This window comes from Puma concolor, chromosome D1 (assembly GCF_028749965.1).
Source record: "Puma concolor isolate L17-30 chromosome D1, mPumCon1.1.hap2, whole genome shotgun sequence".
NCBI lineage: Eukaryota > Metazoa > Chordata > Mammalia > Carnivora > Felidae > Puma > Puma concolor.
Window position 1 is genome coordinate 82,788,411 of NC_141676.1, and position 26,506 is coordinate 82,814,916.

General features: G+C 34.5%; 1 protein-coding gene across 3 annotated transcripts in view; it reads left to right on the plus strand.

The window, feature by feature from the left end:
• CNTN5 (contactin 5) overlaps positions 1–26,506 on the plus strand; it is a 1,391,028-nt gene that overhangs the window by 1,327,953 nt on the left and 36,569 nt on the right. For all 3 annotated transcript variants that reach the window (XM_086678621.1, XM_086678620.1, XM_086678619.1), the window contains 3 exons: positions 2,653–2,723; positions 4,830–5,064; positions 13,431–13,540. In XM_086678621.1, coding sequence (XP_086534747.1) covers positions 2,653–2,723; positions 4,830–5,064; positions 13,431–13,540 — 416 coding nt within the window. The remainder of the gene's footprint in view (positions 1–2,652; positions 2,724–4,829; positions 5,065–13,430; positions 13,541–26,506) is intronic.

Consider the following 26,506-nt stretch of genomic DNA (forward strand, 5'->3'; position numbering starts at 1 on the left):
GAGAGAGAGAGAGAGAGCGCATGAGCAAGGGAGGGGCAGAGAGAGGGGGAGACACAGAATCTGAAGCAGGCTCCAGGCTCTGAGCTGTCAGCACAGAGCCCAACATGGGACTCGAACCCAAGAACCACAAGATCATGACCTGAGCCGAAGTCAGATGCTTCACTGACTGAGCCACCCAGGTGCCCATAGACACATATTATTAACACAGTGAACCATAATACCTTCTTTGTGTCATTTATTATACATTAAAATTGGAGATCAGATGAGAAAGAGCAGGATCTTATTCTTTATATTAAATTGATATGGGCTATCTTCTCTTGAAAAGAATTTAGCAGTAATAGGAAAACTTCAAAGATTGATTTCAAATAATAAAAGAAATTTTCCAATATGGATCATTTATGGGTAATTTGATGATGAAATTACAGAAAAACAAATCACATCATAGAAGGTGTTATATTGCTTTCTCATTTCCTCAAAGTAGAAATTTTCACCAAATATTTTATTAGTTTGTTTTTATTTTTTTAATTACAAAGTTAAAATATTTGAAAAATATAAATATATTTTCTAAAAAATAAAAGTATTAATGGACTGTGGAACAATATTACCAAGGCTTCAGAAGAAAGGATCGAATAGTCACTTGTGTTTTATTCTACTCGTATCTTTTAAATGACTTTCAAGAGATGTTTACTGGAGAGCCTACAGACTACTCTCCAGCTCTAAGCTAAAGGTTACAAACATCCTCCTTTTGGGTGATGTTTGATAGCTGAATAAAATGGAAAAGAATATTCAGTGCCTATTATTTCCACAAAATCCATGATTATAGGGAAAGTATCCTCAAGGAAGAGGATTCAAAATCCTAAGTTTAGGGCATAACTTTAGTGATTCCAGTGTAATAGACAAAGTAAATATCTCTGGTAGATAATACTCATAATATTATTTAACTGTTTGTTGTCAAAAATGAATATGAAGTGTGTGTGTGTGTGTGCATACATTTTTTACAAACAAATGGTACTATGAGAAGCCATAGTAACATTGTGTCAACAAAATAATTTGCTTATCTATTTATTTGACTTGCATTGATGATCACAACATTCGTAACTCTGAGATTAGCCACTGAGGGAATATTTGGAACCTTAGATCCCTGTTCTTTTATGCATACAGTTAACCCGGCTCCACTCCTGTGTGCCTTACCCTATGCCATGGACTAGAAGATAAATTTAGAACTAGGACTATATAACAGTGTCTTGGGGACCTGGTGTCAAACAGATATGTCATAGGTTGCTATATCTAGCAATAACTATGACTGCTAATAAAAACTCAAATTAATAAATGATTTGCTTGCTCTTTATATAAAGTAGTACATATCACAGTTATTGCTCTGATACCATCATTTCTTTCTCAGTTGAATATTTTGTGATTTCTTGAATGAGAGACAAAGGGGTATCCAATTCCATTTAATTCTCAGGGAATTCATGAGAGTGAACTCCACATATGAATAATTTTAATATATACATCACTGTGAAAGAAAGATTGGTAACTGCTGCTGTATATATCCTTCTACTTGTGCATGAGCAAGATGAGGACTCATGTTCATGGAGGAAAGTGCCCAAAGATACTGAAATTTAAACCCTGGTGAATAAAAGTCTTTATTCAGTGGAGCCAATTATATATTCACAGACTATTCTCTCCCACCTCCTTTTTTTTTCCTTTCTAGTGGAATATAAATTCTGTACCAGTTTTTCCTGTACATAAAATGCTGTATGAATATCTACCAGTAATTAATAACCTTTCATCCAAGTAGGTAATATATGAGAGTGAATTTATTGTTTATGAGTTTATCGATATCATTTAAAAACTATATGCAAGGATATAAAGGCAATGCTGAAGTGTAAAATTTTTAATGCGGGCTCATAGCTTAGAAAATGATTTCTTTTAATAGTTTTTTTTTTCATTTAATAGTTCTTCATTTGAAAATGTTCCCTTTCAACTGCAAGTTTTGTGGTTTGGTGCAGTGAAGGAGAAATTTATTCCTTTGACACATTTATTCTTTTAATAGTTATTCATTTGAAAAAATTTCAGCGGGTAGTTATATATTTTACAATTTACAAAGAGATTCACTCTTGATAGTTTTTTTTTTTAATGTTTATTTATTTAAATAGGTTCTCAGTCTATGGAACTGTTGCCACATTTCCTTAAATTGGAGCTTCCTGGGGGTTCTGGTAAAGCAGTAATAAGACAACCTGTTTACTTTCTAGGAGCTCTTCAAGCCTTGAGACCACAGGAGAGTCACATCATTAGAAAGGAGAGAATTTTTAGAATGAAATTTAACCATTAGTAGATGTCCTTAACTATAGTGTTAATTACGATCTCAATCTTACTACCACAGAACGTTTACAATAAGATTAGTTTGGTAATGCATTGTGTGGCCATGAAAAATATATATAAAACTCTCCCACATAGATTTGAAATCAGGGTATCTGTCACAGACATTTTGTTTTAATTAATATGGAATATGACCATTCTAACTTCAAATTTTAATTGTTTGTTTTGGGATTTTTCAGAACATGAGTAGTGTCAAAATATATTCTTACAAGGACTCTCAAATTAAACATCTATTTATTGTCCTCACTCTGGCCTATTTTTAATCCACAGTTCCAAAGACAGCACCCACCAATGTAAGTGGAAGAAGTGGAAGAAGGCATGAGTTAGTCATAGCCTGGGAGGTAAGAAAGTCTGTACTCAGATATCAAAACTTGTTGATTCCTTAGAAAACAAGGCTACATATATGTTCTGTACTTGGTACAGAGAAACTGAAGAATTTTGGTTTGAATGAGGTTAAGAAACACTTTGATCATATATTTCTCAGATGAATATTGCCAACGTGAACCTGTCTCATTTCATATCCAGCCCCAGTTGACTTTTCTTCAAAACTAAAGAAGTATGTCTTCCTGTCATATAGCTATCTCAGAATAAAGTTTGGATAATTAAAACACATCCTTCCATAAACTACTTCAGATGTTTGCTTGGCTTAGTTTGACATTTAACTATTTCACAAATAGTACACTTACTAAAACCATTGGGGAAGAAGAAAATGACTGCCACTGAATTTGTGGAACAGTGCCTCGGCTAGTAAGGATAATAACCCTATTAATAAGGATAATAATTTTTCTTCATTTTAAAAATTATGAAACTGAGGCACAGTACTTTACCTGATAAGTAGTGAAATTAGGACTTTGATTTTGTTCTCTTGTCTCCCTCACTATATGATCTCTGATTTTTCTTCTATAAAGGAGGCAGGGAAGAGGGGGTGTGAGAGATACATTTATTTCCTGTGAAGCTACTATCCTTTTATTGATGCTAGATTACCTTATTATCAAACATAACTATATAGGTCACAGAACTGTTCTTTAGAATATGAAAATGTAAAGTAAGTGGAAATGTCTACTGGAACAAACTGAACAAATACCTGATAGTCTCTAAAAGCAATGATAAAATGTACAGAAAAACATTTCCCACAAAGTAATCTCCATGAGCATATCCTCTGTCCTGTTATCCTATCCATCCCCTTCTTCCTCAGTAAAAATTTATTTCTTATTTTAGATTCCTGCACAGGAATTAACTTCCCAATACCTGAACTTCACTGAGATCAAATCTCTTTAAGTAGAATTCCCATCCTTATCAGCTTTGTGTCTCAGACCCAGCTGCGAAAAGAAGCATACCAAAGACTGGGGGTGACTTATACATGCCAGAAATTTATTTCTCACAGTTCTGGAGCCTGGAAATTTAGGATCAAGTCACCAACAGATTTCAGTCTAGTGAGAGCCTGCTGTCTGGTTAATAGATGGCCACTTTCTCACTTTACCCTCACATAACACAGGAGCTAAAGAACTCTCTGGAGTTTCGTTTATAAAGCACTATTCCTCTACATATGTCTCTGCCCTCATAACTTGATAACCTACCAAAAGCCCCACCTCTTAATACCATCGCATTGGGGATTAGGATTTCATCATATGAATTTTGGGGAGATACAAACATTCAGTATTTTGATATAATAGGCTTTGTCTCTTTTCCTTTACTGTATACACTTTTCCCTTAAATCAAAACTCAAAAGAAAAAAAAATGTTCAGTCAAGTATTTATTGGGTATCTACTATAGTATCAAGCATCAGGGGCGCCTGGGTGGCTCAGTCAGTTAAGCGTCCGACTTCGGCGCAGGTCATGATCTCACCGCTTGTGAGTTTGAGCCCCACATTGGGCTCTGTGCCAACAGCTCAGGGCCTGGAGCCTGCTTTGGATTCTGCGTCTCCCTCGCTCTCTGCCCCTGCCCCGCTCACACTCTGTCTCTCTCTGTCTCTCAAAAATAAATAAACATTAAAAATAATAAAAAAAAAAAAAACTTCTTATGTTAACATCTCCTATCTTTTCTGTGCAATGGGCTCTGCAGAGCATTACCAACAACCAGATTTTTCAGACCACCAGACCATATGACAGTTTTCCCCAACATGCTGCATTCTAGTATGGAATGTTAATTTCATATACATGACAAAGTGGTTTAAATTTGTTTGATTTCAAGAGTTTTCAGTATCCTTGATACTCCTCTTAAATATCAACTGATATTATTTAAGTTTTTATCTTTTGCTTTTAACCCCTTTTAAGTTTCCAAAGACTGTCAAGTGATTGTGCTATATATTGGCTTCCAGGGGAGCATTAGAGATTTGAAAGTCTTCTTTTCTCTGGTTATCCATAATTTGAAAAAAAAATGAAGTTTGGTAGAAATGGCTTTTTGAATCAATTATTTTACTGATAATTAACTGAACTTTTCTTCTTTAGCCAGTATCTGAAGAGTTTCAGAATGGGGAAGGCTTTGGCTATATTGTAGCTTTCAGGCCCAATGGAACACGTGGCTGGAAGGAAAAAATGGTGACATCCTCTGAAGCTTCAAAATTCATTTATCGGGATGAAAGTGTTCCTCCTCTTACTCCCTTTGAAGTGAAGGTTGGAGTTTATAACAATAAAGGAGATGGACCTTTCAGTCAGATTGTGGTTATCTGTTCAGCTGAAGGAGGTCAGTTTCTTTATTATAATTTACATGCAACATTTTATTAATGCATGTTATATGCATGAAACATTTTTGTACGTATATTAGAAAGTACAGTCACACAAAAAGAGAAAATAAAACTTACCCATAGTTTCATTACACTTTTTAGATGTATTTTTTTCAAAAATTTTCCAAGTAATTTTTATTTGAAAAATTGAGCAGTCTATATGTGTTGCTTTATGTCCTTCACTACCTAACAATATATGGGAAATATTTTTCCATGATAATAATGATATTAATAATGCCTATAGTGTATTCTGTCCTCTGGATGGACATTTAACCAGTCACCCTTGGTTTTTTTATCTAGATAATTTTATATTTTAACCCACTAAATTTAAATGTATGTGAACTAAATTTAAATAAATACTTCATTTACATGACCAATAAATATTTATTATTAACCTCATAAACAAAATATTATACTGATAAAGAAGTACCAGACAAGGACTTCATTGGAAATTCTTCACATGATATGATGAAATCCTGATGACAATCTTGTCTAACAGACATTATTATCCCCATTGTAGAGAAAGAAATTGATGTTGAAAAGTTAAGGAACTTGCTAGAGGTTACATACTTTGTAATTGAGAATTAAACCCAAGTCTGTCTAATCATTAAATCCTTGATGTTTCTCTAACATGTTGTTTTCATATACGTAAACATATTTAATTCTCAAGACAAAACTACGATGTAGGCAGGACTAATTAAGCAGGATACCCATTTTACAAATGAGTAAACTGTAAAACCGTGACATATTTATGGTTACAGTCAATAGGTGGTGGTGCTCAGGTGTGAACTCACCTTCCTACCTCAAAATCCAGGGTTAAGTTTTAATACAAAAATGCACTTTTCTGAAAAAGAAAGAATGATAGACCTAACCCCCTTAGGTGAGTTTTCTCGTTTTTTCTTCTATTCAAGTGCCAAATTTCAATTTGCCTTACTAGCAAAAACAATGCCTCACATTCCCTAAACGTGACAAATGATTGAAAAAATATTCCACCAAAACTAGCACTCTTTCACCTTCTAAGAAACATTATCAATATAAACTGACCATTTTACTTTCTTTGTACCCACTCGTGTAACTTATTTAAATAGCTCAAAAGAATTATATTTTTGGTACTATGAGCTACGAGACAGGGGATGGCATGATAAATACAGTCATTTGAATATTAAAACACAAGGATAGTGTCTGATTTATGTAACATGTAGTTTTCAATACAGGCTGCCCTGAGTTTTTTTTTTCTTTTTACATATAGAGTCAAATTCTGAAGCAGAAACAAAAAGCTTATCCTAGTATAACAATAACCAGGAAGGTGAAGAATCAAATAATAACAAGGAATTATAGGTCTTCAATGATATACTCATGCCTTAGCATCTCAAGTTTCGTATGAGTTCCAGATACAGATGATTTACCATAGTACTTATATTACTTAATTTAACTCTTACAACCAAATATGAGGTAGGAATCTCAAGCTTCAATCTACTTTTCAGGAAGCTGAGGCTCAGGTAAAGTAACACTCTCAAATTCACTTCAGTAGGTGAGAGTGTTGTAAGTAACTACAGTAAGTGACAGAGCTGCGATTTGAACCCATATCTATCTGACTCCAAAGTTCATACTTTTAACCACTATCCTATACTGTGTCATCATGGATTTCTATAATAATAATATTTTGTTTTTCATCATATATAATGATGTTTTGCATTATTTGTTACTGTAAAACTCTATTTTGAAGTACATGTTTTATTCAAGAAATGCATTTTCTTATTGCTTTAAAATTTCTTCCACCTAATAATTATCAAGCACATAACCTCACAGGTCACATGAGATAAATTGGAGAGGTTTGTGAACATGCTTTGTGTACTAACACCAGTGTTGACTTTAAGAAATCAAGATTTGTACATTCTTCTTCAACTTTTGCTTTGAAATTAAATTATAGTAACCACCATGGGTTGTTTATACTGTGTTTCCTTAAACTTGAAATAGCTTGCCTTTGGAGATTACCCTTTCAAGCTAGATAGGAAATATGCGTATCTTCTTTCAAAGGCACTGAGGTTGCTGTTATAATAGATTTCATAGTAACATTTCATTTATTTTGGTAGACTGAAATATGAATGATACCAGGAAATTTAAATCTAAGTAGTCAGCCTTTGTTCTGATAAGAAAATTAAAACATATATTTGGCATTGGCTCACTAATTATATTTACTAATTTGGAACTTTATATGTAAATATGAGTAAAGTGTTAGCATCATTAAATTGTGTCAATTAGGAAAGGCAGGACAATGGAAAGGAAGAGCATTTTCCTGGAATTGGAGACTCAGGGTTAACCTGCTCACACTAAATGTAAAATATTGCAGTCTATCCACCTCTCTGAGACTTATCTTCCTCTACTTTAATGTTTATTTATTTTTGAGAGAGACAGAGACAGAGTGTGAACAGGGGAGAGGCAGAGAGAAAGGGAGACAGAATCCAGAGCAAGCTCCAGGCTCTGAGCGAGCTGTCAGCACAGAGCCCGACATGGGGCTCAAACCCACAAGCCACAAGATCATGACCTGAGCCAAAGTTGGATGCCTAACCAACTGAGCCACCCAGGTGCCCCAATACTCCTCCACTTTAAAAATGAAAATCCCGAATTAGAACATCTCTAGAAGCCATTACAAATCTGAATCAGAAAGCTTGTCAATTTATTCTGTATTTTTAAATACTCTAAATTCTAATTTTCCAAGAATAGGGAAATTACTTTAAAAGAAGTGAATATTTTGAATATTAAACTATTTTTTAAAAGAGTCAAAGACTGTAATGAACTGGTAAAATAATATATTGTACTCATTCCAGCGCAGGTTCCCCTTCTCTACATCTGCAGATGTTCATACAGATTCAAAGTGTGCCTTTGTTTTTTTTTTTTTTAATATTCAAAATGTGGACTGTTTATTAATGGTAAGTTTCATCCTCAACATATATCATGCAAAATGTGCCTTGGTCATGATACTCTTGCCCAAAGTCCAACTGATTTGAGACTGTAGTTCTCCAAAAGACAGATTCTGTCTTTGTTCTTCCATTAACCTAGTTCACTTCCTGATCACCTCAAAAGCCCTCCATATTCTTAGATAAAGTAAAGAACAAGGAGTAGGACTGACATTCTATCTTTGTTCACCAGCATAGTTCTTCCTCTTCATATCAAGATAAATAGCTACATTCCTGGAGTACCATAGAGAAGACAGCTTTTCACAGCTGACAGCAAGTCAGGAAGAACACATATGCCAGATGCTATGTCAAATGTAGCTACCAGCATTCATGTTGTTTGGAAGAAGCAAGGACCTCAAGACAACCTTACAATACTGGCCCCAACCCATTTTCCTGTGGTCCATCGATGATGGATGATATTCACGACCAGAGCACACTTCTTAAGTGGTTATATGAATTCCTCATACCTTCCATCTTTTTCCTCTCAAGACGGTAAATTGGAATGAGAGTGAAAATTACATTATTATAGGGAAAATTTTGAATGTGATAATTTAGTAAAAGCACTCATCATTTGTAAGTATTGAAACTTGATAAATCACTTGTGAAATGACCTTTATTCTTGCGACTCTGACGTGGACTGCGGCCCTAGAATACTGCCGAAAAAGCTCCAAAAAGTTCTGCTAAACCTCTTGAGGCTTTGAAACCTTTTAAAATTTTATAACAGAAGTAACCCTGAATGACTCTAGATAACCCTGGAAGGAGAGATATTTCCCTGTTAAGACTCCCATGTCTTGCACCTTGCACATGTACCAATTATCTATACCATTTAAACCAAGCAAGAATTATGTGCATTATAATCTTGATTTGACTTCAAATATCTACGGTATACTATAACCCTCTACAATACCTTCATTCTGGAAACAATTCTATTTTTTTTTTAAATAAAAGCGAAGTTGCAACATATGGGGTTTATAATGCATGGTAGAAATGAAAAAGAGTGATTTTTCTCCATAGGAGAAATCCAATTGGCTTTCACTTCCATATATCTAGAAATACTTATTAGTCGAACTTACATTCATCTTCCACTTAGTCCTTGTTATTATACTTTTGAAAGGAAAAGAACCTGAGCATTCAATTACATCTAATAGAGGGAAATTCATTATAGATTAATTATAGTATAAAATATTTGTTTATTTGTGATATATTTTAGCCTTTTCTAGTTTATTTGGCTTTTGCCTTGTATGTAAAAAGTGTGCTGCTTTTATTTTTATTAAAACCAAAGATCCTCTTCTCATTTGCAGAAAATGATATGCAATTATCTTATTGCAAGTGGAGCTACCACAGCTCAAATTAAAACCCAACATTCATGAGGTGTTATTCTCCAGATCAGTTCCTTGCTGAAACTGCACTCAGTAGGATTTATGTGAACTTGAAAATTAATAAATTGGCATATTAGTTGTAAAATACAAGGAATAATTTCATGTCTTTGCCAGATGATCCATTTGGATTATTGCCTGTAAAAGTTCAACTACAGCTGTCTTCACTGAATTTTTAAATAATGAAACCATAACCCTTCTCCCAAGGAGTTTATTAAACTCTCCTTTGATTAATGCTGTTGCTCACCCCTCCTGGGAAGTCAGATGTATAATCAATATTACAAACACATCCCCCATATTAGTTGGAGAACCCCAGCTGTTAAGTCACTTAATAAATATGTATTATCTAAATTCATGTACATGGTAATGCTGTTCACAATGTTTAATCTGACAGAAATTGAAATCTCTCAGTCAGCTTGTTCACTTTATATCCCAAGACTGGAGTGAAAGAGTTAGCCATGGCCTAATTAATATCATAATAAGTGAAAGAAAGAAATCTTTTTACGTTTCTGAATCTATTAGACATAACTAGTACAGTCTCTGAAATAAGTCACTGAATTACCTGAGTCTAATAGTAGTGAGAGTGGCAGGAAACTTCCTATTATTTACAGATCAGGAGAGTTTTAGAAATGCACAGGATCTATGACAAGCAGTGCAGCTGGCATTCAACTTTATCAAAAGCTCTATGAAACGGAAATAAAAGGAGCTGATCATAAGCCTGTAGTGGAGTTAAATAAAATATGACAGGGATTTAGGTGCCTTCTGGCAAGACTTAAAGTAGAGAGCCCAAGTGGAGATCCCAACATCAATATTGAGAAAAGTTAGTAGGTGTGGTGGAGCAAGGAGAAAAGAGAGCGATAGCACAGGGAAAAGCATTAGGTGTGTAAACAAAGATACGTGCACAGAAGCAGAACAGCATGGTTGTTAGGATTGCCCTGCTCAAATCCTCTCTACATTCTAGTAGCTGTGTGATCTTGGGCAAGTTGCTTACCTCTCTGGCCCTCAATTTTGTATCTGCAAAAATAATGATAGTTATAGAAAGGTTGCTGAAAGGATCAGTTAGTTCATGTAAGGAATTTTGAGTAAGACTATGAAATCCTCAATAAATGGCAATTATTATTATCTTTGGTTGTTCCCCTCATCTATTTGCTATTGTTGTTGTTTGTTATTCCATCTATTCTTCTGTCAGTTATTTGGAAGTAATTGAACAGCAAGAAAATGAACTACCTGTGTTTCCTCTAAAATCTCTTCTGTGCCTCAGAACTGACTCTAAGAAATACAGAATGAGCCTATTGCTGCCTGGTGCCAATTTAAAAGCAACACAGAAAAGATTACTTGAGACCTGAGTTCTAGTTGGAGTTGTTTCAGAGCTAGAAGCAGAGTTTGGATAAATCAACCTGTGTATAGGTCACATTTTCATCTGCAAAATGAGAACATGGATCTAAAACATGTGTCCATAACTCAAAAGCCTATAGAGATCAGGTAAGAGATATAAATCAGTGAAGTAGTCCCAGTGTGAGATAATAGGTAATGGTAGGGACTCTGGGCAACCTGAAAAGACTATGCCCTGACTAATGGGACAAACTGCTAATTCTCTCATCTATCAACATCCATGAATTCAGGCTTAGTATTGCCACTTTTTTTTCCAAAATAAGCTAGAAATTCTTATTTTTATATGAAATGTTGAAATAAATTAATATATTATTGGGACATACAGAATATAATGAAAGACTCATTGACCATCCATTTATGACTTTTGATCTAAGTGACTGTCTAAAATTCTTTCTAGGTACTTTCCATTGTTCAGTTACAATGGGATACCCAAATAGAACAGTTAGTTCCTATCCAAACCACATTCTGTGATAGTTACTCTTGCTTACAGAAAAACCTTTCAATCCATGTGAAAATGTTCACCCAGCTGTGACAATACTACTGAATCTGCTGGAAGTAAACTGACTGAGGTCAGTTTTTTTACATGCTTAAATTTCAAATTTAGGTCGGCATAGGTTTACTTCTGATACTATTTACTATTTTAATTTGTTTCCAAATAAAAAATGACTCTTCAGTTTTTGTTTGACTATTTTACCTTCATTCAATTAGATGTAGCTATAATATTTAGCCCCCAAGAATGCATCTATGAAATGTCAGCTTGGGTCTGATTCTGAGTTAAAGTCCTCAGAGCTTTTAAATAGAAACTGGGGTGCTTGTTTGAGAAATAGTTCTTGATATTTTTCTTGTTTTTTAAACTTTACTTTTTAAAACTTTCTTATCTCCATTTGAGAAGTTCTTAAACTTGTGCAGTGCTACAGAAAGCTGAGAGAGAAATTATTTCTTTCTCTGGAGATAGAGGTAGAAAGGCTTCCACCCAACCACATATTTTGTTCTTCTGAAATTATTTATCTCTGTGCAAACTTTTCTGACAAAGATATAATCGCTTCAATAATAAAAAAGCTGAAAGAAGGCCTGTGACACACAAATCTCTGCAATGCATTCATTTAAAAGAGAAGCAAAACTGCTTGCTAGTAACAAGCGATACCCAATGGGTGGCTGTCTGTCAAATACATGGTACCTTAAATCTGGAGATTGGGTTGCACACACCATAAGAACATCAGCATTTCCTTTTATTTACTTGCAAAATCAAGAATTTTGACTCCTATTAAATAATAATGAAAAAAATCTTCATTTCTGGAAAATCTTCATTTTCTGGAGAAAAAGTTTCTCCAGATAGATGTGTGACTACCTTCCATCAAAACAAGAAAGATCTCAGTAAATAGTTATAATTCCTTTAATATCTCTAATAATTATTTTTAAATATCTTATTTAGAATTTTGTTATATTTGGTTCCCAGATTCTGAAAGGAAAAGGTCGGGGGGAGAAAGAGAAAAGAAACTTCAATAGATTAAACTCTTACCAGTTACATTTTTAGTATTTAAGTCTCTACAATTTTTATACAGCAGGGGTTCTTTAAATCAACTTTGTACAGAACTGTTTGAACTAATATACGGCCTTTATTCTGCCATTTCATTTAACGTGTGTTTGTGACATAGTATTTATGATTCAGCAATGTCAAAGCTGAAAATATTTTGTTACTCACATACAGTGCAACCTCAAGTAAAGTGTACCTCTTGATGGATGCCAGTCAGACACGGTGTATTTGGAAAAAAAATAGTGAGAAAGGTCACTAAGCATAGGAATGGATGAAAACATACTTTTGAGCAGTAAGACTGAGACATTCAGGGCCTTTCTTTTTCAGTCCATACCTATCTTAAAAGTCAACGCATGCCTTTTGAATATCATGATTCATATCATATTATATATACAATCATGGAAATGTAGTTTTGTGGTTGGAACAACAACAACAACAACAACAAAACATGAAATTTTGACTCTGTGCCTACAGGGGTAAAAAAAGTAAAGTAAAATAATAACAAGTGATATTTTGTGAGTGAATGCTTTAAGGGCCAAGCATTGTGCTAAATATCTTGTATGTATTATTTCACCTAAAACTAACCTTAAAAACCTCTGAGATAAGTACTCCTATTATGTCCATATTACAGATGAGAGAACAGGGGCATAAAAAAAAAGGCAACTTGCCTCAAGGTAAATAATTCTTTTGAAGGCAGAAAACAACAGCAGCAACAAAATAGCCACACCTGAATCCTAGTCCATGCTTTTAATCATTGTGCTAGACTGGCAGACAATTTAAGTCAGACAATTTAACTTCTCCAGGAATGTCGTGGTCAATCCAAGGATAAAGATCTTCTTTGTTTGCCTTGCTAGATTTGTCATTTGTCTTGGTAAAGACGTGAGACTTGACCCAAGTAGAAAAATACAAAAAGACCATCTTTTTATCTTTTGTTTTTCACAACTACCACAACACTTCATTTCAAAAAAAGGTAGAAGGAAGTAACACCTGACAGATTCAGGTGCAATGCTTTGATAGACATAACTTGTTACCATCAGAGTTTATTATTTCCATTTTCCTTTGTACAGAACCCAGTGCTGCTCCCACAGATGTCAAGGCTACAAGTGTGTCTGTGTCAGAGATTCTTGTTGCATGGAAACATATTAAAGAAAGTCTAGGAAGACCACAGGGATTTGAGGTATGAACAGAATTATTGAAAATAAGCCTTGTTATTTTTGCTGCCACTGCAATCTCCAAAAGAAATAGTTTGGTGACACTTCAACAGAATTATATTCTTTTGAAATTTTGTTCCATGGCAAAGAAAGTAAGAAATATGCTATTTTACTGACATGTTGTTCATTAGCTGGCTTATTTTTTAGCACAGTATTTTCCATAGTACCATGTAAAGAATTTTTTAAAGAGATGAGAATAAACCATTATATAAAAATCAGGAGTTACAAATGGATATTTACTGATATCTGATTTATTGGTAGTTAAAAATGTTTTTGTGGATAAAAATGTTTTTGTGTATTTTCTTCCAAGAAATTAATGTATAAAACAAGTTTTCCTATTATACTGTCTTGGCAGATCATACCTCCTATACTGACTTCTCAAAATTTGCTTGGACTTCGTGGTCTATACATATTCATTCAAATGACTTTTTGCCCTTAGTTTTTTTCTATTTTCAAACACAATTATGCAGACCTTTTAATGGTGAACATTTCATAACATTTCAATGACTTCAATGAAATTTTAGCCTCCACATAAACTAGAGGATTGTAGGCAGTCTATGAACTTGAATATTCTTCAAAAACAAGATCTCTGCTTCTTGTGTTGGTTTGTCAGGGGGGATAATTTCTAAAATCAGAAAAATAGTTACCATCCAGTGTCCTTTAAACTTAAATAATTATCAAATATAAGACTTGTACTCCAACATGATTTCAGGCTGAAAACACATTTTTTTAATTCTATCTGAGGTTTGAAATAATGCCTGAGAAATATTTGATTAATATACTGCCAGCATTAGATAGTGATTACTATGATAAAAAAATTCACACAATTTTTCTTAAGAGTTACAGCAAGGACCAGTTATGAGAAACCATTATCTATGCAATATCATGGATTTGTTTCTGTAATATTGCTTTGATTTACTATTTGAAGTAATAATTCACTATGTGCCACATCATGATTGCATGTTTATTTGACTAATATTTCTTTGTCTCCCTACCCATGCTGCAAAGACCATATCTATTTACCAAAGAATCTCAGCATCTGGTAGTTCTTGGACCATGAGAGCTACAATAAATATCTGTTGAATGAATGAATATCTGTACTTTTAATACCACTGTAGAAGACATTGGGGTAGCCTGCCTTGTTACACTTCAGGGGCCAGTACACATCTCCCAGCTTCTGCGGGTTTTGTTTGCTCAATTTCCACCTTTGGAGAATTGCCTTCACTCAGGAATGCTGCTTTCCCTTAAAAATCCCCTTCCCAAAATTAGGCAACCCAAAGTCAATGATTGGCTGACACTGGTCCCTTGACTGAAGAAAAAAACAACTTTATGGTGTATTTTATGGTGCATTGTCTTTGCTGTGTGCATCAGGACAAGGCTGGATTACCTGAGGCCACACTCTTGCTCAACTCCCTCTCCTTCCTTATCCTTCTATCCTCCTTCTTTACAGATTTACCTGAAAGCACTATCAAAATAAATCACATACACTTGTATCTATGTCTCGACCTCTGCTTCTAGGGAGTCCAGCCTAAAACAACTACATAAGTACAGACTAACCTAGACCTCTGAATCAAAACATTTGATGTGCATACTTTTAGAAGGCCACAAAGTATATCCTGGTGAACAGAAAAGTGAGGGATCCATGCTCTCACATCTTCAAGTCGTGCTCCTCTCACCTAGCCAGCCACTTTCATTTTTTTTCCTGCATGACAGTCATGTTCTCACTGCAACTCACTTATGATAATAGCTCTTTTGGAGGTCCTGCAAATATCACATAAGATTTATATCTGTGAATAATTATTCTCTTTCTAAATATAAATCATTCATTCATTAACTCAACAAATCTTTATTGAAGACTTACTAAGTACCTACCAGAACTAGATTCTAGGGATAAAACAATGAGCAAAATGAATTCTCTGCCTTCATGAAGCTTAATATTGAAGTAAGGGAGGCAAGCAATAAACAAATTAGCAAATAAATGTGTGGCATAATTTCAATTATGATAAATACTGTGTAGAAAAATAAAATTGGATACGAAGGTAGAGAGTCAAAGACTATGCTATTTATAAAGATTTGAAAAGTCACCCTTTCTGGTATTGTGACATTTGAGTTGACACATGACTGAATGAGAGAGAAAGAGACAGAGAGAACAGCAAAATCAAAGTCTCTAAAGTAGTAGCATGCTGGCCTTGTTCAAAGAACAGGAAGGGAGTGATTTGGGTGAGATAGCAGTGAACAACAGAGAGGGTTGGGTTGCAAAATGGTGGAGAGAGCACCAAGACAAAGACCAGGTTATGTAGAGTGTTGTTAACCATAGAAAGGAATCTGGATTTTATCCTATGAGGAGAAGGCATTAAAAGATTTTGAACAGAAAGAGTCAAGTCAGTATCTGACTTATATTTAAAAGCCTCCCTTAGTCTTGAGGGTGGAGAATAGACTCTAGACAAGACATCAGGGATAATAAAGGCAATTGTTCCAATCTAGGTAATAAAGAAGTTGCTTTTCACTAGAGCAGTCACAATGTAATCGATGAGAAATGGACTTTTTAAAATACATTTTATATGGATACGTGATGGGATTTGAAAATGAATGTGGTGTCAATTAAAACATGAAGGAATCAAAGATAATTCCAGAGTTTTTTGACCGAAGAAACTCGGTGAATAAAATATCATTCACATATGTGAAGTACTCAGAAAGAAGAGTGGGTGTTAGTGCAAAAAGTTATGGATTCTGGTTTAAATGTGTTTACTTTTATGAGCATTCTTATATCCAAAAAGTGTTGTCAAGTAAGTCTTATATTAAGAGAAAGGGTAGAGATGGAGCTATAACACCAAGGAATCATCAATATATAAATGGTTTTTTATGTATATACTGACTGAATCACTGAATGTTGATTAAAAAGGTGTTTCAGAATTGAACCCTATGATGCCTGACCATTTGAACCTCAAGAAAGAAAGGGAGTCTGACCAAAGAAACTAAGGGAGACAGTGAAGGAATTCAGAAGCCAAGAAAAGCATTTTTCTGAGAAAAAATGCTGCTGAGAAATTCAGAAAGATGAGGCCTGAAATTGCAAAATGGATATTGCATTGCAGAGATCCTAGTGACCTTGGTGAGAGGACTTTTATGGAATGCCGTGATCAAGGCTTGACTGGAGATCAAAACAAGACCACCCATGAGTAACATTCAAGAGTGCCAGAGCACATTTTTGCTAAATCTATTTCATTTAAAATGGAAAGTTATCCAAAAAAACTGGAATATACTTAAGAACAGAATGTTAATGGGAATAAACCAAATTCTGCAATAATCATCACAATGACTGCATTTTTAGATTCAAATAAGTTAACACAAATTCTGACAACTATTTTTATACTTAGAAACAAAATCCATAGGCACAGTAATCTTTATATCACTTTATAGTTCCTTATAAATTATGTTTAAAAATATGGCATTTCGTCAAATAAAGAAACCTACAGTAAAAACAAAAAGTAAAGAGAAAGAAATCCAAGCATAACACTACAGAAAACCATCAAACCACAAGAGAAGAAAGGAACAGAAAGAAATGAAAAAACCACCAAAGCAGTTAATAAAACATCAATATGTACATACCTCTCAATAATTATTTTTTAAAATTTTTTAATGTTTATTTTTGATAGAGTGTTAGAGACAGCATGAGTGGGGAAGGCTGAACTGTCAGCACAGAGCCTGAAGCATGTCTCAAATACATGAACTGCAAGATTATGACCTGAGTGGAAGTCAGACACTCAACTGACTGAGCCACCCAGGCGACCGTCTCAACAATCATTTTAAATGTGAATGGACTGAATGCTCCAATCAAAATTATTGAAAAAAATAAGAACCATATATATGCTGCCCAGAAGAAACTCACTTCAGACCTAAGATACATGCAAACTCACTTCAGACATAAAGACACATGCAAATTCAAAGTAAAGGGCTGAAAAAATATATACAGTGCAAAGGGGAGCAAAAAGAAACATGGAGTAGCAATACTTCCAGCAGACAAAATAGACTTTAAAACAAGAAACAGGGTGCCTGGGTTGTTCAGTCAGTTGAGCTCCTGACTCTTGATTTTGGCTCAGGTCATGATCTCGCAATTCCTGCATTTGAGCCCCTCATCAGGCTTCGCACTGGTGGTGTGGAGCCTGCTTGGGTTTCTCTCCCTCCCTCTCTCTCTGCCCCTCCCTTGCTCCTCTCTCTCTCTCTCTCTAAAAATATAAACTAAAAAGAAAGAAGAAAGAAAGAAAGAAAAAAAGAAAGAAAGAAAGAAAGAAAGAAAGAAAGAAAGAAAGAAAGAAAAGGGCATTACATATAGATAAAGACAACAATCCAACAAGAAGATATAACATTTGTAAATATTTATGTACCCAACACAAAGCACCTAAATACATAAAGCAAATATTAACAGACATGAAGGAAGATGTGGACAGTAATACAATAGAAGTAGGGGACTTAACACCCCATGTACATCAATAGATAGATCATCCAGACAGTAAATCAGTAAGAAAACAGTGGCTTTTAATGACACATTGGACCAGTTGGATCTAAAAAATATATTCAGAACATTCCATCCCAAAAGAGCAAATTGCACATTTTCAAGTACACATGAAACATTTTCTAGAACAGATCACAAAAAAAAAAGAAGTTTCTAGAACAAGTCATAAAAGAAATTTCAATAAATTCAAAAATATTGAAATCATATCACGGACCTTTTCTGACCATAGTGGTATTAAAGTAGAAATCAATCACAAGAAAAAATCTAGAAAGAACGTAAATATATGGAGGCTGCTACTAAACAATGAATGAGTCACCAAGAAATCAAGAGGAAATCAAAAAATACATGGATACAAATGAAAAGAAACACACAATGGTCCAAACTCTTTGGGATGAAGCAAAAATTGTTCTAAGAAGGAAGTTTACACAATATAGGCCTGCCTCACAAAACAAGAATTTTCTCAACCTAACTTCACACACAAAAGAGCTAGAAAAAGAACAAACAAAGCCCCAAACCAGTAGAAGAAAGAAAATAATAAAAATTAAGGGAAAAATTATCTTGTTACCAAATAAAATCAATAATAATAATAATAATTAATAATAGTAATAATATACTATTTGTAAAAGTAAAAGTATACTTACTTTTTATAATCAGAAAATGAAAACTTTATATAATTCAGTGGCCAAATATGGCATTACGTTTCTTTTAAGTAAAATACAGTCAGCAAAGACTGTTTTCAATTTATACTATCTCATAACTGAATAATGCATGTGGATTTAAAAATAAATGTGATATAAATAAGTCTTATCAGAATCTCTGTTGCCCTCTCTTATCTACATTCTTTATCCCTTTAAGGAGAGCTCTACCTCTGTCCTTTACCTTATCCACCCTAGAACTTGACCCTCTCATCTCCTCAACTTTGTTCTTTTTTTACTAAGGGATCTCACTGACTAAATATTACTAAAATATAATAACCTCCTAAAGTTTAATATTTTATCTCACTACTACTCCCTCCTCTATTCTATCCCAACTACAATCTTAGATGAATTTATTAGTGGTAGACTTCTGAGCATGGTGACAATAAAGCATTTTTCTGTCACCACACTCATGGGATTTGTTTCAAATTTTATATACCTATCCTATCAGTTCCACAAATCATTTTCTAGCCATAATTGCAACTTTACCTGAAGTGTTTGAAAAAGTTAGTTACTAAAAAGACACTATGTGCCATTTTGAAAATGCAGAAACTGTTTTCAGCTAACCTCTGTTATTTTTCCTGAATTGAAATGTGTGAATAAGATTGAAAAGATTCTGCTCTTATGAATGTTGAATCCTAATGGGAGAAGATAAAAATAAATAAACAAGTAAAATAAACTTCGATAACAATACATATAGAAGTTTAAAGGTAGAGCACACCTAGTTCCATTAAGGAAGAGTAGGAAGTGAAGCAACTGTGCCTTAATGAAACAATGGTGTGAATAGAATTAAAAGTAGCAAATTAGTGAGGCAGAGACAAGATTATGTAGAGATATCTGGATTATGGAGTTTGTATTTTCTTTCAAATGCAATGAAAAAGCACTGTGGCAATTTACAGAGAGGAATGACAATGTCTGATTTACATTTTTTTAACATCACTTTGGATATTCTTACACTAAGAATGAAAGGAGGAGAAAAGAAAGATCAGGAGTAGAAGATAGAAGGCTACCGCAATAATCAAAGGAAGAAATGGTGATGACTTAGACTAAGGTCATAGCAGTGGTGTAAGAGGGAAGTAAATGTATTTCACACACTAGACTGACAAGATTTGCTGATCAGATATGGCAGGAATGAAAATTATTTCTACATCAATAGTTTGGTCAAATGAGTGAATGGTGGTGCCATTTACAAAAAAAAAAAAAAAAAAAGGAGAAACTGGACAAGGAGACAAAGAAGAGATTTGAAGGTGGAAAAATTAAGAGTTCTGTCTTGGCTAAATTAAATTTAACATGCTTATTAGAAATTTAGGAGGATAAATCAGATAAGAAATTGGATATATGAGTTTGGAGTCTAAGAGATCAGGGTAAAGACATTAAAGTGGCAGTCATAAATGAATGGCTAAAGAAGATATGGTGTATATATACAATGGAATATTATTTCGGTATCAAAGAGAATGAAATCCTGTCATTTGCAACAACGTGGATGGAACTAGGGTACATTTTGCTAAATGAAATCAGTCAGTCAGAGAAACACAAATATATGATTTCACTCATATGTGGAATTTAAGATATAAAACAGATGAACATAGGGAAAGGGAAGCAAGAACAGAGAGGGAGACAAACCATAAGACACTCTTAAATACAGAGAACAAACTTAAGGTTGCTGGTGGGGTGTTGGGTAGGTTGAAGGGCTAAAGGGGCATGGGACATTAAGGACACTTGTTGGAATAAGCACTGGGTGTTCTATGTAAGTGATGAGTCACCAAATTATATCCCTGAAGTAATTATTACACTATACGTTAACTAACTTGGATTTAAATTTAAAAAATAATAAATAAATAATAAAGCGGCAGTCATAGACGAAGTATTTAAAGGCATGATACTAGATGAAACCACCTAAAGGGAAAAAAAGTTCCAGAGGAGAGGAAAGAAAATGTTAAGAGAGGGAGTGAGAAGGGGCTAAGCTGTGTCCTGGCACACTCCACATTTAGTTTAGCTGGGAAGGAAGGAAGATGGCAGAATAAGAGGATCCCAAGCTCACCTCACCCCATGGACACACCAAGGTAAGAGCTACATTTGTACAACTAACTCTGAAAATGACCTAAAGACTGTCAAAACTGACCTTCCTCAGCCAATCTTAAAGACCACATCTGAAAGAGATAGAAGTGGTGAAGACACAGTTGTGAACCAAAGCCCCAATGCAACTAACCACAAACAAGACAGACATCACAAGAATGGAGAAGCAAGAGGGTCAGTCTCCACACCAAGCATTCCCAGCATTAGAGATCCGCACTGAGAATATGAGCCCCCATATCATTCAGCTTTGAAAACCAGTGAGACTTAACACCATGAGCTTTAAAAATCAGTGGCCTTGGGGCGCCTGGGTGGCGCAGTCGGTTAAGCGTCCGACTTCAGCCAGGTCACGATCTCGCGGTCCGTGAGTTCGAGCCCTGCGTCGGGCTCTGGGCTGATGGCTCAGAGCCTGGAGCCTGTTTCCAATTCTGTGTCTCCCTCTCTCTCTGCCCCTCCCCCGTTCATGCTCTGTCTCTCTCTGTCCCAAAAATAAATAAACGTTGAAAAAAAAAAAAAAAAAAATCAGTGGCCTTAATGGCTGAACAGCTGGAGAATGATAGGAAACAAAGTCCCCACTCTTAACAAGCCAATATACTATATAACTCATACCCAGACACAGCACAGAAGCAGCAGTTTGAAAAGCACCTGGGGTATATGTGAAGGAGATTTATTGACTAATCTTAGAATATGTGCAGAAGGATCAGGGATCTACAGGAGATTTCTCTGGTAACAAAAGTGCTGTTGAATGATTTTCTCCTCCCCCAATCTAGATAGCCAGACACTTGCAAGAGCCAGTGCTAACATTTTCCATTTATCTGGTTAGCATCATATTCCCTCTCCCTTCCAAGAATCCCCTGTGGACCAACCCCACCCACACTACCCACCTTGAAAGGTATCCCTCCAAAGCAGCTCCTACTCTGGAAGACACCACTCCAAAGTTACTCCTGCCCTGTAGTGGGAGGATGACCCCACTCAGCCCAGCATGCCAGATGTTCCTACAGCAAGATAGCTGGCTATGAAAGGTGTAAACTCTGCCCTTTGGTGCACTTACAACTTTGCAAAGAGACTAACTACAGATATCTAGGTAGACTGATGACCCCACTCACCAAGAACCTGCAGCAGCTGTATCCAAGCATCTCAACAGATTGTGGAGCAAACTCTGCCCAGTGTGCCCACAGCAGACAAAACACATCATTGCAGCTGGCTGGGCTGCAAGCAATTGCATCTCAGCCACAGCAGTTTGCACAGAAGAAACCCCTGAAACATATGATTCTGGTGACCATGTGGTATTGCATTGTATTTTGTAATATGACACTGGAGGACTTCTTCAACACAAGCCACAACTTTTAAGACCAAGACATGCAGTTTATCTAATACATAAAAACAAACACAAAGAGTTAGAGAAAATGGGTAGAAAAAAGAATATGTCTCAAATTAAAAAACACAATGAAATCGTAGTAAAATAGCTAAATAAAATGAAGATAAGCAATATGCCTAATAAAGAATTCAAAGTAATGGTCATAAGGATACTCACTGGACTTCAGAAAACAGTGAAGGATATCAGTGAGAACTTCAACATATAGAAAATGTGAAAAAGAACCAGTCAGAGCTGAAGAATTCAATAACTGAAATGAAGAATACACTGGGAATCAAGAGTAGATTAGAGCACGCAGAAGAATGAATCAGTAATCTGAAAGACAGAGTAATGGAAAGTACCCAAACTGAACAGAAAAAAAAAAAAAAAAAAGAAAAGAAAAGAAAAAAAGATCATAAAAAATGAGAATAGGTTAAGGGAACTCTGCAACATCATCAAACATAACATTCGCATTATACAGTTACCAGAAGGAGAAGAGAGAGAAGGGGGAAGAAAACTTATTTGAAGAAATAATAGCTGAAAATGTCTGTAATCTGAGGGAAGCAAGAAGGAATCCAGTTATAGGAACCACACAGAGCTCTGAAAAAGAAGAACTCAAGGAGATCCACAAAAAGATATATAATAATTAAAATGGCAAAATAATAATTAGTAATAATTATTATAATAATGATAGAATATTTAAAGCTGCAAGGGAAAAGAAAGCAGTTACATACAAGTGAAACCTCTTAAGGCTATCAGCTGATGTTTCAGCAGAAACTTCAGGCCAGAAGGGAGTGCTGCAATACATTCAAATCTGAAAGGGAAAAAAAAAACCTACAATCAAGAATAATCTAGCCAACAAGATTATCAGTCAGCAGAGGAGAAATAAACAATTTTTCAGACAAACAAAAGTTAGAATTCATGACCACTAAATCAGCCGTATAAGAAGTGTTAAAGGGAATTTTTTAAGTTAAAAGAAAAATCCATAACTAGAAGTAAGAAAATTTTGAAAGGTAAAAGCAAATCTTTTATGAAAGAAAATTTTACCCATAAAAGCAAACATATAGTAAAGATAGTAGACTAATCACTTATAAAGCCAGTATGGAGGTTAAAACACAATGGTAATAAAATAAATTATATCCACAAAAATTAGTAAGGGATGTACAAGATAAATATATGTCAAATATGACATCATATATATAAAACATGGAGAGGGAAGTAAAAATTTAGTGCTTTTAGAATCAGTTTGTACTTGTGACTATCAACTTAATATAAACTTCTGTACACATAAGATGTTATGTTATAACTCAATGGCAAGCACAAATAAAAAACCTGTAATAGATACACAGAAAATGAAGTTGAAGGAGTCTAAGCACAACACTAATTAAAGCCATCAAACCACAGGGGAAGAGAGCAAGAGAAGGAGAAATAACTGCAAAAACAAGCAGAAAATGATTAACAAAATTCCAGTAAGTACATGCCTGTCAATAATTACTTTAAATGTGAATAGACTAAATGCTTCAATAAAAAGACACAGTGTGACTTAAGAGATAAAACAATAAGATCATGTATATGCTGCCTAAAAGACATTGACTTCAGACCTAAAGAAATGTACAGATTGAAAGTTAAGACATGAAAAAACATTTACTATGTAAATAAGAGCAAAAAGAAAGATGGGGTAGCAAAACTTCTATCAAAAAAATAGACTTTAAAACAAAGACTGTAGCAACAGACAAAGATGGACATTACAAAATGATAAAGGGTTCAATCCAACAAGAGGATATAACAATTATAAATATTTATGCATCCAACATAAGAGTACCTAAATACATATAGCTCATAAACATAAAGGGAGAAATAGACAATAATACAATCATAGAAGGGGACTTTAATACCTCATGGAAATATGGAAATCAATGAATAGATCATCCAGGCAGAAAATCATCAAGGAAACTGTGGCTTTGAACAATTACTAAGACCATATAGACGTATATACATATAACAGATATATACAGAACATTCCATCCCTAACAGTTATATACACATAACAGATATATACAGAACATGCAATCCCCAACAACAGAATACACATTCTTTTCAAGTGCACATGGAATAATCTTTAGGATAGATCACATGTTAGGCCACAAAATAAGTATCAGTACATTAAAGGAGAATAAAATCATATCACATATCTTTTCTGACCACAAGAGTATGAAACTAGAAATCAATCACAAGAACAAAATGAAAAAAAAAAAAAAAGGAAAAACACAAATGCATGAAGCTAAACAATATCTACTAAACAAACAAATGAGTCATAAAGAAATGAAAGAGGAAATTTTAAAATATATTAAGACAAATAACAGTGAAAACACAACAGTCCAAAATCTTTGAGACATAGAAAAAGCAGTTTGAAGAGGAAGGTTTATAGCAATACACATTTATGTCAAGAAAGAAGAAAAATCTCAAATAAACAGCCTAACTTTACACCTAATGGGGGTAGAAAAAGAAAGAACAAAGCCCAACATTAGTTAAAAAAGATTAGAGTGGAAATAAATGAAATAGATATTTAAAAGCAATAGAAAATATCAATGAAACCAAAAGCTAGATATTTGAAAAGACAAAAAAAATTGATAAACCAGTAGTCAAAGTCAACATGGAAAAAACAGAGATGCTCAAATAAATAAAATCAGAAATAAAAAGGGTAAATAACAACCAATACCACAGGAATACAAAGAATTATAAGAGAATATTATGAAAAATTATATGGCAACAAATTGGACAAAATATACCAACCAAATGGAGAAAATAGAAGAAACAGATAAATTCTTAGAGACATACAATCTTCCAAACTTAAATCAGTAAGAAATAGGTAAAAACAGGGGAGGGGGGCACCTGAGTGGCTCAGTCAGTTAGGTGTCCCACGTCGGCTTAGGTCATGATCTCAAGGTTTGTGTGTTGGAGTCCCACTTCACATCAGGCTCTAGGCTGACAGCTCAGATCCTGGAGCCTGCTTCAGATTCGGTGTCTCCCTCTCTCTCTCCCTCCTCTGCTCATGCTCTGTCTCTCTCTCTTTCAAAAATAAATCAATATTTAAAAAAATAAAACAAAACAAACAAGAACAACAACAAAAACAGAGAGGGAAGCAACCAAAGAGATTCTTAAATACAGGAAGCAAACTAAGGTTTGCGGGAGGGGGGATGTGGGTAGGGGAATGGGCTAATTAGGCTATGGGTACTAAGGAGTAGCAGTAATGAAACCTTTATTATACTATATGTTAACTAACTTGGATTTAAAAAAAAATAAAATAAAATAAAAATAAAAATAAAAATAAAAATAGAACTACCCTATGACCCAGCAATTACACTTAAAAGGTATTTATCCAAAGGATAAAAAAATGCTGATTCGAAGGGGCACATGCAGCCCAATGTTTATAGCAGTGCTATCAACAATAGCCAAATTATGGAAAAAGCCCAAATGTCCATTGACTGATAAATGTATAAGAATGGAATCTTGGCATTTGCAACAATGTGGATGAAACCAGAATGTGTTGTGGTAAGTCAAATAAGCCAGTCAGAGAAAGATGAATATCATATGATTTCACTCATATGTGGAATTTAAGAAACAAAACAGATGAACATAGGGAAAGTGAAGCAAAAATAATAGAGAAACAGAGAGGGAGACAAACTATAAGTGACTTCTATACAGAGAACAAAATGAAGGTTGCTGGAGGAGTGTTGGGTGGGGGCAAGGGCTAAATGGGTAATGGGCCTTAAGGAGGTCACTTGTTGGGATGAACAACTGGGTATTATATGTAAGTCATGAATCACTAAATTCTACTCCTGAAACCATTAACATACTATATGTTAATTAACTTGGATTTAAATAAAATAAAATAATAAAATGAAATGAAATGAAATGAAATAGGAAGAAAAAATTTGAACAGACTGATTAATAGTAATGAAACTGAATAATAATCAAGTTCTCCCAACAAAAGTCCAGGGCCAGATGGCTCCATAGGTGAATTCTACACATTTAAAGAAGAGTTAATACCTCTACTCTCAAACTATTACAGAAACTAGAAGAGGAAGGAAAACTTCCAGATGCATTCCAGTCTGTCAACACTTCCCTGATACCAAAAGCAGACAAAGACACTACAAAAAATTCTTTTTTAAAACTTACAGGCCAATAATTCTGATGAACAAAAATGAAAAATTCCCAACAAAATATTAGCAAAGCAAAATAAAAAAATACATTTAAAAAAATCTTTCATCATGATCAAGTGGGATTTATTTCAGGGTTA